At 38.7% G+C, this 18520-nt stretch overlaps 2 protein-coding genes across 6 annotated transcripts in view; both read right to left on the bottom strand.

Annotated features, from left to right (window-relative positions):
- rbm47 (RNA binding motif protein 47) overlaps positions 1 to 6283 on the bottom strand; it is a 24816-nt gene extending 18533 nt beyond the window's left edge. For all 3 annotated transcript variants that reach the window (XM_027032163.3, XM_027032167.3, XM_027032171.3), the window contains exon 1: positions 5973 to 6283. The gene's annotated coding sequence lies outside the window, so the exon portion shown is untranslated. The remainder of the gene's footprint in view (positions 1 to 5972) is intronic.
- A 4206-nt stretch (positions 6284 to 10489) lies between these two features.
- On the bottom strand, positions 10490 to 17873 carry lap3 (leucine aminopeptidase 3). Of its 3 annotated transcripts, XM_027032154.3 has the most exons (13): positions 17681 to 17873; positions 17388 to 17503; positions 16062 to 16116; positions 15494 to 15599; positions 14967 to 15126; positions 14538 to 14702; positions 13969 to 14127; positions 13664 to 13788; positions 13384 to 13472; positions 13159 to 13261; positions 12906 to 12985; positions 11878 to 11990; positions 10490 to 11336 (listed from the first exon to the last, which is right to left on the bottom strand). In XM_027032154.3, exons 1-13 carry the CDS (start codon positions 17774 to 17776, stop codon positions 11150 to 11152), a joined length of 1554 nt encoding a protein of 517 aa, XP_026887955.2. In that variant the 5' UTR covers positions 17777 to 17873; the 3' UTR covers positions 10490 to 11149. The 3 variants fall into 3 exon arrangements, with proteins under 3 accessions (XP_026887955.2, XP_026887956.2, XP_081570462.1); XM_027032155.3 differs by lacking the exon at positions 17388 to 17503; XM_081714336.1 differs by lacking the exons at positions 17388 to 17503; positions 17681 to 17873 and adding an exon at positions 16343 to 17376.
- Positions 17874 to 18520: the final 647 nt, after the last annotated feature.

The following is an 18520-nucleotide window of genomic DNA, read 5'->3' as shown; positions in this document are numbered from 1 at the left end:
TCCTAAACACCTGATCCGATTCACACAAGGCTTGACAATCAGCCAACAACCCACCTGAGGAAGGCAGCAGAAAGGGTATTAAATTGTGCAGGGCAGAAGGTCTCTGAGCTGGTGCTGAGAACCCCTTCTCTCGTTTTCACACACCTGACTAAACTCATGAAGAGCTTGGTAAGACACTGAGAAACAGATCATGGCCTACCACCAGTATCTAACCACTAGAACAATGCTAACAATGCTGTGGACGTCTAGGTGTGCCCCACATATCTGCTTTTTTTAATTGGTTTTACATTCTCAGTGAGCCATAGTCATTATAAACATACAGCAATGATCTAAGTTTGGGCTTTATTTTTTTCTTCATATCATCTTAGAGAATTTTACTTGATTTGCGAAATCTATGGTAAAGATAAACACATAGAGCAAATAAAATGTTTTTCAATTATTTGAACTGAAGCTGAAATACCGAAATATGGTACTCTATTGGCATCACTACATTTTGCTTAGTCCCCTATAGTTCTAGCACAAAGAGTATGTAACTGTGCCTTCATGGACATGTGGTTTTCCAAGGCTATGCACAGCATAGTGTTCTTTAGCAAAGCAGTGCTCAGTGTAAAATGCTGTGTTAAGAGCTTTGGGTATTGCGTGCTGAAGAACAGAGCATGTTTCAGATTTAGCAGAAAGAGAACAGAGCAGACATATCAGACTCTTGTCCTGGTTGGCCAGAGCATCAGAGCATGGCAGAGTTCAGTGCTTCCTAGGTTTTGATTTGTCATCAGCTAACAGTGAAGCCCTTGGATAGTGCCAAGTGGTGACTGAGAGTTACAGTCCCTGGTGAACATGGATACTGAGCATTTGCGGGTTTTGGGGGAGGGGCAAGCGGCTGAATTTCTGGAGTCACAGAAGAGTCATGTGATGGTCACTCTCTGTTACACATTCAACTCTCTAACTAAAGGATAACTTATGCTGTGTGAGTGGTGTTGCACGTGCATGATTGAGAAATAGAGAGCGAGCAAAAAAAGTTGGAGGAAGGACAGGAAAAAAAAGCGAGAGGACATGCTAACAGGAAATGATAGTATATTCAGGGGTCAAATTGAGTTCCTGTTCCAGGTCACTGACTGATCACACAAATAACTGGACAGAACAAATAAGCCCCCTGCCCCCCACGCACACAGAAGGGAAGCTACTTAGAAGCAAATCAGGAACATCAGCACATGAGCCTATCGAACTGAACCTTGAGATGAAGAAAGGGAAAAAGCCTGTCTTGGAGGCGGTGTTAATCTTCAAATTGCTATGGGAACGTCATAAACCCCTACCCAGGAGTATTATGGGTAATCCATAAAGCAAGGTTAGCTTGATTAAAGTGTAAACAAGCCTTGACAAATAGCGAAGTCTTCTTTTTAAAACAGTACCATTATCCTCAATACTGTATGACTAGAAAATACTGTATAGATTCAAAGCAGACAATACTTGACAAATACTAGTAATCTAGGAACTATTTTATCTGGCCAAATTGTACTTTAAACAAAGAATGACACCCGGTCCACATTATCAAGAAGAGACTGTGTGCATATGTGTGAAGTGAACAGTAATGGGACATTCTGCAACCTTAATAAGACTCTAATGGCACTTTTCTGGACATAGATTGATCTTAGTCTTTGACCAGTTGTAATATCAGAGGTGATTCACCATTGATAGTAGTTTTTAATCTAGGTTTAGAACTAATTTGGGGCTTGGAAGCCAGGCTTAAGAGTTTCGTGTATATTTGTGAATGGGTAGTGTATGGATGTGTATGAACAGCAAAGGAGTACTCTTAACACTTACATTTAGCTAAGTGCTTAATTTGGAATAGGAAATAGGAAGTGCATATGTGTGTGTGCAGGCACCTTGCACTTATGGCCTTCCAGACATTGCATAACACATAGTGCTTGCAAAGAAACAAAACTGGAAAATCTGGTTTAGCACAAACTGTCTGCCATAAATACACTTTTTGAACTCACACACACACACATGCACATACACACACCCTTTGCTGCTGCTGTTAGTGTCACTTAGTCAAGTAGAAGCAGGAAAAATGTCTGGCAATGCAGCATAAGCTCTTGACTCAAGGTCATCTGATGGTGTGTGGTTGTGTGCGTGTGTGCGTACACACCCATGCTCAGTATCACAACACATTGCTTGCGCAGGATTTCAGAGAGTTTGGGTTGCAAGGTGAGCATGCACATACGTACCAACAATATTTAAACCCTGAAGTGACCTCCAGCGTTCATTATGTGCAGGTGCTTTACATGCCAATTCTGTTTGAGAAGGTTCTTTCACGGTGAAATAAAAAGATTAACCATCTTTCATTAGCAATGTTACCCAGCTGGTTGTTAGGAAGGTTGTGTGGTTTTTTTGAGCACGTTTGATCAGTGCAGCAAAAGAACAGTTTGTTTTAAACTGTTACAATAAAACCAGCTCATTCTGTTCCCTCTGACATTTCCTCAATCTTCTCACACACGACATCCTGTATTAGTAGCATAATTTTTTTCACTTTTCTGTGAAAATTACATAGTTTGTTACAAAGACCTAGCGATCTATAAATTTCTGTTCTGTGGACTTGCAAGGTGTCCCTCTACAGATTTTTCTGACTTTTGATGTTTTTCCTTTTTCTTGTGTAACAACTGTAGACATTTAGGCTTTATAAAGAGAATAACCCAGAAGAAGAGTGCAGGCACACACTTACTGCAGGAAATTCAGATTTATGGGGAGTGTATAGATGTAGGAGTATTTTGTATTCCTGTAAAAGTGGATATCATTTTACAGATCGCTAATAAATAGGTAATGCTATGGTAGAAATTATGTGGGTAACTGCACTTAAGATATGGCTATTGAGTATATTGCATAGTTTTTAACCCAGTAAAACAAAGGGAACATACTATATAGCATTTCTAACACCTGATTTAAATGTAACCTCAATCTGTATGCCTTGTCTACTCCTGTGTAACAATCCTTGTCTGCGGAAACACCTATTATTAGTAAATGTAACAGAAAAAAAAACAAAAACTGAATGATTCTAATACACATTTAGTTGTATTTCAATGTATTTACCCATATCAACTGAAAGAACTCTAAAGCTATTATCTGTTATGATAGTTAATACCAGTGAAACCGGATGGAAAGAATCTTTAGATTTTAAGGTTTTTTTAGTTGTCATTTAGTAACAACTAAGAAATTAATGTTTAATTTATGGATAATTTTAGCATGTTACAAATATCATACCACTTTATCAATGACTTCTTGTTACCACTACAACTAATGACTTATTAGGTGGAAATTTCATGGATAAGTATAACATTTATTTAATGGATAAGCATGTCACCATAGTCTTACGATGTTATTCCTCACCTAATAGCGGTCTTGAGTGCTACTGTAATATGTATGTATGCAAAAAAAGATATTGTATGTGTAGTTTCAGGAATATGCCATGTTTTAAAAGTGTATATTTACACACGTCTCTGGATTGGATGTGTATGTATACACCATAATGGGATTGGTGATTATTAAAATCTTATTCAAAAGCAATGTACCAAGCTTATCAAAAATAAAGAAAAAGAGAGGATCACCATGAGAGTGAAAAGTGAAGCATGTGTATAAAAGCATTAGCAAGAGTGAAAGACAGACAGAGAGAGACGGAGAGAATGGGGGACGCAGGGGTTGAGCAAGAACCTGTCCCACTGCATGTGCCTGTGGGGGTGGTGTCACACAGGGGGATACCCCAAACTGAAGCTTCATCTGATGTGAGTCCTCCCACTAATAAGTCAGCACCAATCAAACAGAGGAGAACCCCACTCTCTCTCTCTCTCACACACACACACACACACACACACACACACACACACACACACACACACACACACACACACACACACACACACACACACACCTTTTCAGTCCTATCTATCTAGATGGAGGAAGAATGCATTCATTGTGGAATGGGAGTGCAAGTATTTAGTGTGTGCATGTATCTGTGTCTGTGTTTTTGTGTGTTTGTGTGTATATGTATAAGATAGGAAGAAAAGGAGAAGGGAAAAAGAAGAGATCCTGTTTCTCTTTTTGGCCGTCCCCCACACAAATAGGAACATACACATTCGCACACATGCACTTACACTTGTACACTGCTGTCCAGATGTCTCTCAGGGTTAATGTCATGCTGGGGAGGTCACATGAGCAGTCATATGACTTAAAGAACAGAGGTGGAGAGGTGACCTCAGTCACTCTCTCCCTCTTTTTCTATTGTGTCTAACTCAAGTTAAAGAAGGTCACAGTGAAGCTTTGGAGGTGGCTAAATTATAAGGATGTGTGCCTTTATGTGTGTGTGTGTGTGTGTGTACATTGCAAAAGGAGGAAACAGAACTACTCAGTCAATGAAAGATATAGAATGACAACTGTGTTTAAAACCGCCCCTGTGTGCCTATAAGGAGGTACAGATCAGATTCAGGTGCTGGAAGGTGCGAAGCAGAGACAGTTTTGAATCACAATTTTCACAAATGTCTGTGCACTACATACATTCTCTAATGCTATACCTATTCAGGTCCTACTAGGTTCCAGGGATACTGGTAGCAAAATATCCCTGACCATAACCAGAGGTAATGGAGTTTTGTTTTTAACCAAATGGTGTTTTTTTTAAATAAAAAAATGTATGAGCATCAGAAAAAGAACTTTAGAAATAACTGACAATACATTTGGTCCCCTTCATAAGTATAGCAAATGAGAGTCAAAGAGAGGGTTCTAAGAACAGATAGACATCAAAATGGAGACAGAAAGAACTGGTTCTGATCAGATCGCATGCCATGCACACACGCACATGTACTCTCTCTCACACACACACACACACACACACACACACACACACACACACACACACAACCTGTTCCCTGTAGATGTTACCAAACAAACACAGACACACACTTTAACGAAGCAGTATTTACAGTAAAAACATTGATCCATTCAGTCACCTGATTACACACACACCCTACAAATATAACAAGCCAGGACACATTTCCTTCTCCCACTTTAGCCTTCATGTTGAAGTTATCTAAAACTATAACCCCCACAATGCCAAGCAGCTGGATGCTGTCTCTCTCTAACCCTAACCTCTGACCCCTATCCAACGTCAAGAACTTACTCAAACATTCATTCTCTCTCTTTCTCTCACACACAGCAGGATTGAAATTGACACACTTTGCCATTTCACAACAGCATATCAGCACATTCCTTCCATACATTATTTGCTTCATGTGACTACAATGTGTCATAAGATGTCTTCTTGAGCAATGCAGGTTTTGCAAGAACCTTTAGATGGATACAAAATCACTGGCTGACCAAATCCTCAAACTTCAACTCAAATTCAACTCGCAGCAATCTCACACTGATAGACAGAAACCCGTGATGCCTAAAAACCTGCATTTGTTCACCTCATGTGTCAGTCCTTCCACCTCTCCCTCTTTCTCTCTGTCTGTCTCTTTCTCTCTGTATTAATGTCAGAAACCTGACTCTTTGACACACACTAAATTACAACACACCCTCTGAGTTACACCACACACACACACAGCAACTTTCAACCAAGTTTTCACAACATGGACATACTTATGTCCTAAAACTGAAGCTGAGAGAGACAGTTAGGGAGACAAAAAGTTAGAAACAAGCAGTGAGAGTAAAATACAGAGAAAGAGAAAGAGAGAGAGAGAGAGAGAGAGAGAGAGAGAAAGAGAGACAGAAAGAGAGAGAGAGCGTTTCAAAGTGACCTCTCTCTATGATAATAAATAAGGTCATAGGAGTCAACTGGACCCCAGCACCATCTGCAAAACCTCAGAAGAAAACAAGAGAGAAAAAGAGCAACAACCAGATGGAAAGGAGAGGGTAGCTGGGGGTTGGAGAGAGGCAGCCAGTGTCAGCAGGGCTGACTGGCTCTGAGGGAAAGTGGCTGGCACTCCCACCTGCAGCGCTCAGGAACTGTCAGCGTCGTCGGTATCTCTGTTCCCCTCAGCAGCGCAGTAATCCAGTCACGCTCATCCCTCTCACTCGCCTTCGCTCAGGTCCTGACTGCCCTGCAATGCTCTGAGGACAGGAGAGGCGAATGGGAGGAGTGACAGGGAAAAAAAGTAAATAAAGTTTCTCTTCTGTTTTTTTCTCTCCTTTTGGTTTCTGTCTTCTGACTCTTTCGCTTCCCCGTCTGGGCTGGCGCACGTTCTCTCGCTTCTCCCCTCTGCAAGTATGGAGGGAGAGAGAACAAGAGAGACCAGACGAAGGCAGAGAAAGACAGAGAGAGAGTGAGAGAGAGAGAGAGAGAGAGAGGGAGGGGGTGGGAGTAATTAGCTCTAGAGTCAGTACCTGCCTCTCACTGACATAAGCTGAACATTCCTCTCTTCTGATCAGGAGGAAAAATGAAGACGACGGAACACTGGCCTAGCATGAGGAAGCGCGTGGCTTCAGATCCAAGAAGCTTTCAAACATCTGAGTTTAAATTGAATGTGCTAAAGAGAATATGAATCGATGAAGACCAGGTCAAAATAGAATAAGGAAAAATACCAACAGTGAAGTAGTCGACATTACTGGGAAATGTTTAGTTTCATGTCACTTTGGCTGGTCTGGTCTGTGCAACCTGTTCCTTTTGTTTGTGTGTGTGGTTCAGAAACTCACCAAACTAGAATGGTTCCAGGTACTCAGATTGGAAACACTATCCTCACTCAACCTGGAACATAGCCAGAGCAGCATTCCACACACACACACACACACACACACACACACACACACACACACACACACACACACACACACACACACACACACACACACACACACACACACACACACACACACCTTTAAACATCTGAGGTAACAATTTTATTGTTCCTTCCCCAATTACCACTTTTTTAAATGTCACAATGTGACATGCACACACACACTGATAGGTGACCATAGAAAAAAGCAATATAAACACTCCCCTTAAGACACTGAAATGTCAAAAGCACAAACATGCCTTACATACTAATAATAAGATCATTTTACACACACACACAGGAAGTGTGGATCCAACTTGGATCCAACCTCGGACTAACAGTTTCACCCAGTTCACCCTGATTTTCAGAAGGCACACTGTGGAACAAAATGAAGCAGGACACTAGTCACAACACACTAGTTTCCCCATCGCTTTCATGGAAAAAAACCCTGACAAATTACAATGTCACCTCAGTTTTTGCACTAATGATTTATACCAAAAGAATGAAACCACCATGCTAGTATAATATTTCTTACCATGAACTGAGAGGGGACACTGTCAATGAATACACATTTCCTGTCTTGCACATCTTAATTCCTATGTCTTCTTTCCACCTGTAACACTGCAGGTGCTGAGGAAGGTCATTCGTATTACAAAGGGGAGCTGGGAAACCTATGTTGCCTATGTACTTACATGTAAATTAGGAAAATTGTTGCACCATTTTGATAAGTAGATCATATAAATGGAGTGCAAAGCCATGATAAACAAAGAATAGGACGAATGGAACACACAGGAAAAGCCTTTCAAACTACCACAATGCCTTCAACACACCCTAATACTTATCTCACATGGATTGACAATGCAGAGAGAGAGAGACAAAGAGAATGTATGCGTATGTGTGTGTGTGTGTGTGTGTGTGTGTGTGTGTGTGCGTGTGTGTGTGTGCGTGTGTGTGTGTGCGTGTGTGTGTGTGTGTGTGTGTGTGTCTTTGTGAAATATGGAGAGAGACGGTGATAAAGAAAGGGGAAGAAAGTCTAGGGGAGAGAAAGAATGAGACTGGATAAAAAGGATAGAGGGAGGCAGAAATCGGAAACGCTTCTTCAATTCTTAAAACTGCTTCCAAAGGCCAAAGGGCGTATTCTTTCTACGTGAATAGACCAGGCTGGAGGAAAATGACATGCCTTTAACATCTCTAATTACCAAGGCATACTTAGAACAATAGTGACTCAGCAAAAAAGAAAGAATGGTACAAGAACTGATGGACAGACCAAGGCAAGCAAAGGTTGTGAGAGACACAGAGAGAGAGAGAGAGAGAGAGAGAGAGAGAGAGAGAGAGAGAGAGAGAGAGAGGAGATATGAAGAAAAACCAAGCAGTCCAGGGGGATGGGGGATAAGAAGTTTAGTTCTCCCTTAAGGAGCAGCTTTGAGTGTTAGAATGTTAATCTGTTTCAAGACAATCACAAAGGTACACACATATAAACACACACCCTGTCATCATACCATCAGACAAATGTGCACACAAGTATTTGACAGTTTGAAACATACATATAATAACACATACACAATCACACACTCAAACTGGAGCATTTATCAGATGTCACTGACAATAAAACTCCTCTAAAACAGAAAACAGAGTAGCAAAAATATATTTATCTCTATGGCCTTGTCCTTCTGAACAATAGGAGTGTTACCATGAGAGCTTTCTACTGATACAGACACACACGCTGGCCCAGAAGAAATCACTTCCTGATGAGTGAAAGAAAGGCATCCTTGAAGATATTTGAAGATATGAAGAGTTTGAGCAAGTCCCAGATGATTGAATTTTTGGTTAATCCTAATCTACAAGATTATGCCCACAGACCAGCACACCAAACTCACAAAACAAGCCCACTACAAATCCTAAACTTCTAAACGACTTCTTAACCTTGACTTGCCAGATTTGGCACAATTCTTTCTTGAAGATAGTCTTCAATTAAATGAGGAAATTGATTTTTCATTACATATTTTGCAAAAATATAGTTAAGGGCAACTTTCTACTCTCCACTAGCTGTTCATATTTTGTAAATGACAAGAGTACTTATTAGCAATGAAAATTATCTTTTAACCTTGATTTACATTTTACATTTACAGCATTTGGCATATGTGCATTATGTGCATGCATTTAATGCCAACATGCAGGTGTAGGAGAATGGGAATAAATTTCATGGTTAACAGGAAGCATGCATGTGTCTTCCTGCTGGGAGGGTTTTTAAAACCGTGTACCATTAGAACAATCACTTCCATCTCCAACACTATTCTGCTTTGCTACAGATTAAGTTTATTGCACAAATTCCCCATAGGCTTATGAGCCGCCAGGCCAATGTCTCTAAACACACAACATGCACATGCACACACATCACACACACACACTGCACCTGCCACCACAGTGAGAGGTTTGCAACATGCAAAAAGTATTCCTTATATATACATGTGTGCAACTGATAGCACTAGTGCAGTCACAGACTCAGCATTGTTCTTGCACTGGTGGCTAAAGGCCAAAGTCCTCAAAAGTAATGAATGAATTTTTTGCTGCCTCAGTATAAGGCAATTTAACTTTCAAATGTTTAAAAAAAAAATAATAATTCTGAGATAGGCAACAAAAGGCAAGTGCTCAGAGATCCTATAGCTCTGCTTCAACTGTAAAAATATAACTGGAAAACTTGGGGCAGTGGTTAAGGTGACTTGTGATTGGAAGGTTGCTGGTTCATGTTGCCACTGTTGGGCCCCTGATCAAGACCCTAACCCCAAATTGCTTAAGTTGTACTCAGTCATAATTGTAAGTTGCTTTGGATAAACGCATCAGTTAAATGTAAATATAACCGATAGAAATAACTGCTTCAGGTGCTCCTGGAGATCTCAATAATATGCAGATGTATACTTTATCGGCAACTCAACGGTATATAATAGTGTTATTCACTACGTGTACCTTTGTAATGGGCACCCGAAGAGTTCTACTGAGTAAAATATTTTTTCCTTGATTACAATCCCTTTAATGTTGACGTAATCACAACTACAATAATAACACTAACAAGACTAACATTCTTTTTCCTTTTATGAAAAAAGCCCTCATTCATAATTTTTAAAATATTATTATTAACTCTCTGGGGTCTAAGCCATTTTTGGCTCTTTCATATATATTAAATCTTTTTTAAATTATATTTTTATTACATCTGAAAATTACCCCATCATGCTTTATTTTTGTCAGCATATACTTGGCAGGATCTATAAAATATCAGGGGTCAGAATGTTCTTGTCCCAAAAAAAGAACACAGAGTACAAACATATTATAAAATGATTTTCCCACTGAAATCTCAGTCAGCTGTGTACAAGGGATTTTATGATAGTCTATGTAATGTAATAAAGAACTGTTTACGATACCATTTTCCTAACTGTATTTCAGATAAATTAACCATATTACTATTAGTTATTTTCAAGTGAAGTTTTACACCTCTTTTCAACAAAGCAGGTGTGTCCCTGCCATATCAAGTTTAAATGCAAACTAACAGAGAAAATGATTTAGATGCCACATTATGACAACATAAATATTTATTTTGAATGTTTACTAATATACAATATCCAACAGTCTGAAGATCAATTAAGTATCATGTTTCATGAAATGAGAAGTGTTATTTTACCAATTTGCTTTCATGCACTGAGAAATTCTTTGCCATTTAAAAAAACAAAACAAAAAATAACTGAATTAAATTTACTTTTATTTAAAATTCTTTATTAAGAGGACTGACTCACAGGTAAGCATCTGAGCTGGAGAAGCTGTAATCAGTACAATATAAAATAAACCTGGAGGTTAACAGTCAACATGATTAACAACGTTTTGTGTGTTGAACACAAATGTTCAAAGTAGGGATACCAAAATAAGAATCCCAACTTTGTGATCCTAATTTTTTATTAGAGGAACACACAGGCAAGTTCCACTGAACATTTGTCAAAAACTTGTGAATATTTTTTTTTATACCTGATATATTTCTGCTTGAAATATTTTGGATATTTTAATATTTTGAAATATTTAAAATATTTTGGAAAAAAGTTTGAGGATAACTGTCACCAGCTGCACCTCTTGTATTCCAGTGGCCTCCTGTTCATCGAGCAGCCATTAACTGCTGAAAGCTGAACTGAAACAGTGCTTCCCCAAAACACCACTAGATCTGTTGTGTTTTAAGATCTTACCAAGCTGGTAAATGCAGATCTAAAAAAGACTGCATATCCACACAACCCCAGAAAACAAAGACATTTGCTTGTGTTTGCTGGCTGTCATTCTAAACCATTACTCCTACTGCAAGCAGTTTCATTCTCTTGTAGTCTCATATCCGAGGAGTCAAAGGTCACGAGGAGGTCATCCTAAGGCTCAGAGGCTAAGCCAGCAGCAAACTCGACAAGCGTCCGAGTGGGTCTGCCAGACATTCCTTTCCGTAGGTACGGAACCTCATCCTTATTGGTCATCACTCCAGCGATATCAAGATGAGCCCAATGACTGGCTGTCACAAACTCTTGCAGGAATGCAGCAGCTGTACAGGCTCCAGCCGAGCTGTTTGGAGAATAAACACCTTATGGTAGTCTTATGCAAATACATGCATGGTAATAACTACATCTGAACTTTCCATGGAGGGACAACAGTACTTTGTGCTTGTAAGAGCAGACCTGAAGACTTCATAGGGCTGATGTTAAAATAAATAATCATATTAAAATTGGAAAGTTATTACACGACAGTGCATAGCCACATGTACTAAACTGACATCTTGCTAACGTACCCCATTGCAAGTATGTGGAGTGCTTTACTTACAAAATAAAGCAATTTCTGACAAACATATCAAATTAACATATGCATGGTTTTCATGCAATTTTCATGCATTTGGCTACAGTTTGGATGACAGGCAAGCATTTACAAGTGTAAATGCTTGTATTTTTTGCCATTGAATTGCTGTTTATTCAGAAGGAGGCTAAGAGGCGGTATGGCATATGTGGTCCGCTTCAGGAGTACTGTTAATATTGCAGGAAGGAACCTACAGAATTTTGCTCATTAACCATCAGTGGTGGTACTCAGTGGTAAGTACTGTGTGCACATGTACCCGCTGTATTTGCCAATGTTGTTCAAGTCCGCCAGCGCACTTTCTGTGACTTGTCTGGTGTAGTGCTGAAACAGTGGCATCCTCCACACCCTGTCACCTGTAATGACACTCGCCTACATGCACAGACACACACGTGCAGACACGCGTGCATACACACATTCAAAATAAACCAGAGTAACCTGACTGAAACCTTTACATAAAAAAAAAAAAAAAAAGGAATAAAGTAATTCATTTGAGCCCAGCCAAACAATTTCAATTTCAATCTGATGGAAAGATATAGAGCACTCTTGTAATAATCCATTAAAAGGAGGAATGTTGGCCATGCAAAACGTCTGAATCCGACAGCTGCTGTCACAATCGGAACCTTCTCCTTTTTTTCTGCACATATGTACTTGCTGAGTAACAAAAACCTGGTGGGAGCTAATGTTTGGATGAAAAATCAAATTTTATACTGTAAACTGTCATACTGTTGGTTCAAAGTTTGGTGAAATGCTTCGAGCAATTCATATTCTTAGACAAAAGTTACTCGCTCTTTATTCTTTTGCACTTTTCACTTTATTTCGTATTTCACTTCTTTTACTTTTGTATTTCATATTTTATTTTTGCTCTTGTATGCTGCTTGCTTTATATTTTAAGTTCTTATTGGCCTTCAAATAAGATACAAAAAGAACACATTTGGTGGAGGCTGCTTTGTGTTTTTTAATAAATTGTAAAATAACAAGCAAGTCAAACACAAAGCTAACATGCCAACAGGATTTCCAGATGTGTTTCATCGTTGGGGCAACTTTAACACTAAATGAAGGTCCTCGCATGCACAGAAATTTATATGTACATTACGTTCAGTGGTTTGTTGTGTTTATTATACTTTCAATCATGCAACCTAAATATGCAAACGCAGCCATGGCTATATTAGTTAACTTTGCAATGTGTTAAATAAACGTTATAGACTATATTGTCATCTATAATCATACTTTTTTCCCCTTCTATTTATGCACATTAACATACGCATTGGATTGTCATTTGCTTACCTTATATAGCTGATCCCAAAGCCAGTCTGAATTAGTAAAAACCCCTGAAGCTGCAGAGCCCAAGGCTACATTCATAGCACCTGGCAGACAAGAGAAAGATTATGGCTACATACAGATATGTGCCTACCTGACCCATCTTTGTGCAGGAAACACAGCTGTATTAACTACACCTGTAAATGAGAATACATATACATGTGTGCACGTGTGTGTTTGGCTACAGGAGATAAGTGAAAATGCCTGAGTGTGTAAATACCTGTGAGTGTAGCAGCATTGACCAGAGCCCTGGGGTTGAAGCTGTGTGCATAGCACAGGGCATCAGCCAAAATCAGGCGTCCCTCAGCATCTGTGTTGTCAACCTGTCAGAGGAAAAAGCAAAGCAAGGTTATGCATGCCATCGCAGCAGTGCCTCTCTGCAAAACCGAACTCCACACAGTGTGCATGTTTGAGTGTCTGCAGCCGGCACACATCCCGAGAGTACCTGGATGGTTTTGCCATTCTTGGCATGCACCACGTCTCCTGGTTTGGTAGCTTTGCCGCTAGGCATATTCTCGCAGAGGGGTGTCAGACCTGAGCTCCAAAGTGAAGAAAGCGGCAATGTGAGTGCTGTGTACGCTTATAGATAATTTAACCACTAAGCTCATACTGTAAAAAATATAAGGAATAAATGAAAGGACAACAAAAATGACCATGCAGTAGTGAAGAAAAAAAATTAAGCAAATTTATTTATTTAAAATAATGACCAGTGGAGGTGGGCAGACCTATGATATTGACTGGCAGTTTTAGAGCAGCTGCAGTGACGATGGTGGAACACACAGAGGCAGCTCCACCCATATCTGCCCTCATGGCATCCATACCCGAAGAGGATTTCAGTGAAATTCCACCACTGAAGAAAACAGAATTGGAAAACACACCAATTTGTAAATAAGAGTAAGCAAATAAAATGTGGCCAAATATTTAACACTAGTGGAAACTGATGACATTTTAAAATGTTTTTCCAATTTCTTGAAGCCAACAATATTTAATGCAGTCTGTGTTTGTCTGAACAGTGTCTGAAACGAGTTACCTGTCAAAAGTGATTCCTTTGCCTACCAGCACCAGAGGCCCTTTGCTGGAATCTGGGGCTCCAGTGTAATGCACCTCCAGGAAGATAGGGGGCTCTTCTGAACCTTTGGAAACACTGAGAAAGGCCCCCATCTGCTCACTCTCTATCCATGACTTAGGTCTGAGAATTGGAAAGACAGATTAAACAAATGTTTTTAAAGCACAGGTTTAAAAATTGACAGGTTTTGTGAATAACTTTTGTTGTGCATAGTCCTAACAACCATATCATTTTAACCTATGCTGTAATACAGTAGGACTCAACTTTGTCTCTTATTTGGTTGCATTTAGTCATCACAAATAATTTACTGGAGAATTAATATAGCAGGCTGGCCACTTTGCTATATCACCTGCCTCACATCTAAGGCTGTAAAATCAATAAGATCCCGACCTCAAAGAATGCAAGTTAAATAGTTCAGTAAATAATTAACTACCAGTAATTACAATGATGCAGGAAATTATTTGGTTTCTGAGCCAGAGTTAAAACAATCTCACACATGTCTGCTTTTTTGATATTTCAAGTCATAAATTTACCTTTTATGTATCATCACTCTATCTGAGAAGGGTGAAAGTTTCTGCTCTATGGTGTCAGCAAAGAGCTTCGGTGTAACATGGTTGGCTGGGGCCTCCATGAGACTTCTTGCTAGGTTCTGCCCATCCCCATACAGGACACCCTTTTCCCAAGCTCCAGGATCAGCACTGTGGAGTCAACACACTTTCACAAGTTGCTCAAGACAAGAGTGTCTGCTAAATGCTGTAAAGTTAATGTAAAAATACACACTTCTGTGAATTACACATGAATAAGGCTATGTTTAATATAGATAAAGAGACTGTCCCTGTATGTGAGCTGAGGTGTCATTTATACATGCTCGAGCTGAACCAAAATTAATTATTGAACTAGACAGGCAATTATATAAATTATGTATATGTATTACTGTATATAATGTATATGATTCCCAGTACCTGCCATGTAGTTGTGGGGTGACATGGATCTTTTTCTTTCCCTTGAACTCATCATACTCAAACAAGCTGAGCACAGCGCCCTCTGCTGCTGACTGGCTGTCACCACATGAGTCAACCTCTACATGAGGTATCTCTAAATCCTGAAGCTGCTTGCAGCCCACTGCCACACACAAGTAAAAAAAAAGTCTTTAAAGTGAGAGTTGCTTTGTAATGTATAGATCTCCAAACAAAAGCTTTAAACTCAGGAGTAAGCAGTTCTTCACTTTAAATACTGTATTATTAGTTCCAATTCTAGCCTAATATGCCTGGATCAAATGCGTTGAAGCTTTGTGGCTTTTTAAAAAGCTGACATGGGTATTTGAATACACAACTGGACGGCATAAAAGACTTCACCACACGTTGCTATGCAGATGTTTAGACCACACTTTACACAGAAATGGTATACAATTCTCTCTCACACACACACACACACACACACACACACACACACACACACACACACGTGCCCGCCCACCCATCCCACTTACCCGACACAGCTGCTCGGATGTTCTCTCTGCAGATGTCCCAATTTTCCTTCCCACACACACCAACTCCTTTCTTACCGAGGCCCACAACTGCTACACTAGGGAAGTCCTGGAATAAAATAATTAAAAGGACAAGAGGATGAAAATATATGAAAGATACTTTCACTCATTTCTTTTTATTCTCCTTCTTCTGTGTAATTAATTTATGAGCTACTCATGCATGGCTTTATAAGTATAATCACTAGAGCAAGGTAATGGCAGCCCTGCACTTTCTTAGGATGTGGCCTAGTACTGTAACTGTTTGCACTGTGTATCAGTTTTATGACACTGTTCAAATACACTCACACACACGCAACATTTCAGACAACCATTTACAACCCTCAATTATTGTTTCCCCCGATTAATGCATTCAAATCGGTCCAGAAGCAAATCTGCTTTCAGGCCCAGAACCTGACAGATACAACTTTTGAAAGAAAATTGACGAGACAGCCGAGAATTTGAACCCCTAGAATTAAGTCCATGGATTCATGTTTGTCAAATATTAGGTGTTTCACATTTTCAGCTTTCATACCTGATGTAAGCCATAGAATACTCTGCTTTTTCCCATCTTCAGTGGAGGTCCTGATCTACAGCATAGTATATAAAGAGATATGATTAAGAGTGCAATAAATAATAAACATACTCAAATAAAGTTAATGACCAAATTAATTGACCACAAATTTAATTGCCAATTTTTTTGCCACAAAAAACTCAGCAAGGCATTAACGCTTACTGAAGTGAACTGAAAAATAGCACAATGGTAACATCATCTCTACAAAAAACCTCCAGAGTATGGGAGCATTGCAATCTTACCTCAGACAAAAAGTTTGTGAACTACAACAATTGCAAACCAGCATAATTTATGGGAGCACATCAGTTAGACTGGAGCTTCTGAAGAGGAGGCACGTTGGCTCTCTGGATGTTCAACACTTGTATTGGTAAATTAGTTAGAAAGCTAGATAATATTAAAATTAGCCATGTTCACATTATGAGCTGTAACATTTTCTACTTTAAAATACATTTGATCAGTGAATTGTTAATGCCATTTAACATTTTAGAGAGGAAAACAGGGATAGTGGAAATTGGGACAGTGGTAACAATTTGCAGTTATTTGGACAAAACAAATTCTGGGAATGGGGATTTATGGTATTCCCATGGGAATAACACCACAATACTAGTGCGTGTGTGTCATTTTCCACATAAACTAATGCAAACCATTCTCAGCTCCTGTACTGAGATTAGTTTTTTCTTTGAATGATGAAGTGGCCTAAATTTGTTATGGAGAATGTGTTGCTGCCCAATGCATACGTTTCTAAATCGCAAAATAACATACAAAGTTTGTTTGATCTCAACTGAGTTTGACTTTTGGACAGCTCTAATAACTCCCATTCATGGACATTTTTAGAATGCATTTCAATGTACATTTCAATATCTACACAACATTCTAGAATAAAAAACAAAAACAGAATACCTTTACAAAATATAATGTTTTTATTGAATGGAGTAATGGAATTTAAAATAGTAATGTTACTGTTTTGTTTCTGCTACTTTGCTTTTCCTTACATTTTGTGATATTAGAATATTTTGTACCAAGACTAAAGTTATAAACACATATTTTTAAAATTAAATAGTAATCTTTACTGGCTTTATTGTTGGCTAGCATATGCCTAAAACAATCTCAAGTTATATGTAAAAGCCGATAGCTAAATAAGATCCACTGAGCAACTGTACAACCAACAATCCGAATAATCTTTAGAGTATTCGTGCATCGAAATAGTCGTTAGTTGCAGCTCCAGATATTATAATTAGCCTAAATACTGGAACAGCTGAAGGACAGGTGAGCAGTTAAACTACTTACATCGACAGCATCTGGGTAAGTTTGCCTGACACTAATTTGTCAAACGAAGCTCCCGCGTCAGTGAAACGTATGCTGCCCTCGTCTTTATCTTTGTCATAGACACCAAGAACTAAACCCTAAAAGGCAAAAACATACGCCATACAGTGAACGCTAGATTGCAGAGGTATTCAGTATCTAATAATGATATTTAAATGTGAATCTTCCTTACGCGCACGCCACTAGATAGACAGCTAGCGAGGTTAGCTGGCTGAATAGCCACAATTTTGGCGTAGCTAGTTAGCTTTTAAACTTACTTTTCTCGAACTCGAAGTGACTGAAGATACAGAAAACGGTCGACATTTATGTCGCCTGATTCCATATATTAAAAACTTTCTAAAACGTAAGAGCATTATGTCTCAGCTGCGACTTTCAGCACACAATAATATACAAGAAGCCACAAAAAAATCCACTCATTCACCTCTCTTCATGTGACAAGGTTTTGGTGCGTTGTCGCATTTATTGCGTCATTAACATGCGACTTCTCTTTTAAATGGACCTTTTAGCCGATCTGTCGCCTGTGTGGAACAAGCATACGGGTAATATGACAAGGCTGTTTAAATCTCACCTTTTCCAATTTAGATGCGGAGTTATTGCATATAGCAGTAGGCTATCACACTGTCAGTGGAAATAGAAAACATAGGTTCAAGATATGGTTGAGTGAAAGTGCAGTGATATGGTTTATAATGGTACTGTAAATAGACTATTTCTTTTTTGGAAAACACACACACGCACTATATATATATATATATATATATATATATATATATATATATATATATATATATATATATATATATATATATATATATATATATATATATACATACACACACGCACTATATATAGTGTGTGTATGTGCGTGTGTGTATGTGTATATATATATATATATATATATATATATATATATATATATATAAACATACACACACGCACTCTCTCTCTCTCTCTCTCTCTCTCTATATATATATATATATATATATATGTATGTATATATGTATATATATATATATATATATATATATATATATATATATATATATATATATATATATATATATAGTGTGTGTGTGTGTGTGTGTGTGTGTGTGTATGTG

This window comes from Electrophorus electricus, chromosome 5 (assembly GCF_041902795.1).
Source record: "Electrophorus electricus isolate QZ-2024a chromosome 5, ASM4190279v1, whole genome shotgun sequence".
NCBI lineage: Eukaryota > Metazoa > Chordata > Actinopteri > Gymnotiformes > Gymnotidae > Electrophorus > Electrophorus electricus.
The sequence above is the reverse complement of the archived record's forward strand: the minus strand, read 5'-3'. Positions and strand labels throughout refer to the sequence as shown.

What these genes read in the sequence shown, in the direction of transcription:
- lap3 (XM_027032154.3), bottom strand. Translation starts at nt 17,776, where the DNA reads ATGCTCTTACGTTTTAGAAAGTTTTTAATATATGGAATCAGGCGACAT. An exon ending in ACCCCACAACTACATGGCAG is followed by an intron (nt 14,703 to 14,966) that starts GTACTGGGAATC and finishes TTGACTCCACAG; the next exon opens with TGCTGATCCTGGAGCTTGGG. An exon ending in AGAGTGATGATACATAAAAG is followed by an intron (nt 14,128 to 14,537) that starts GTAAATTTATGA and finishes TCCAATTCTCAG; the next exon opens with ACCTAAGTCATGGATAGAGA.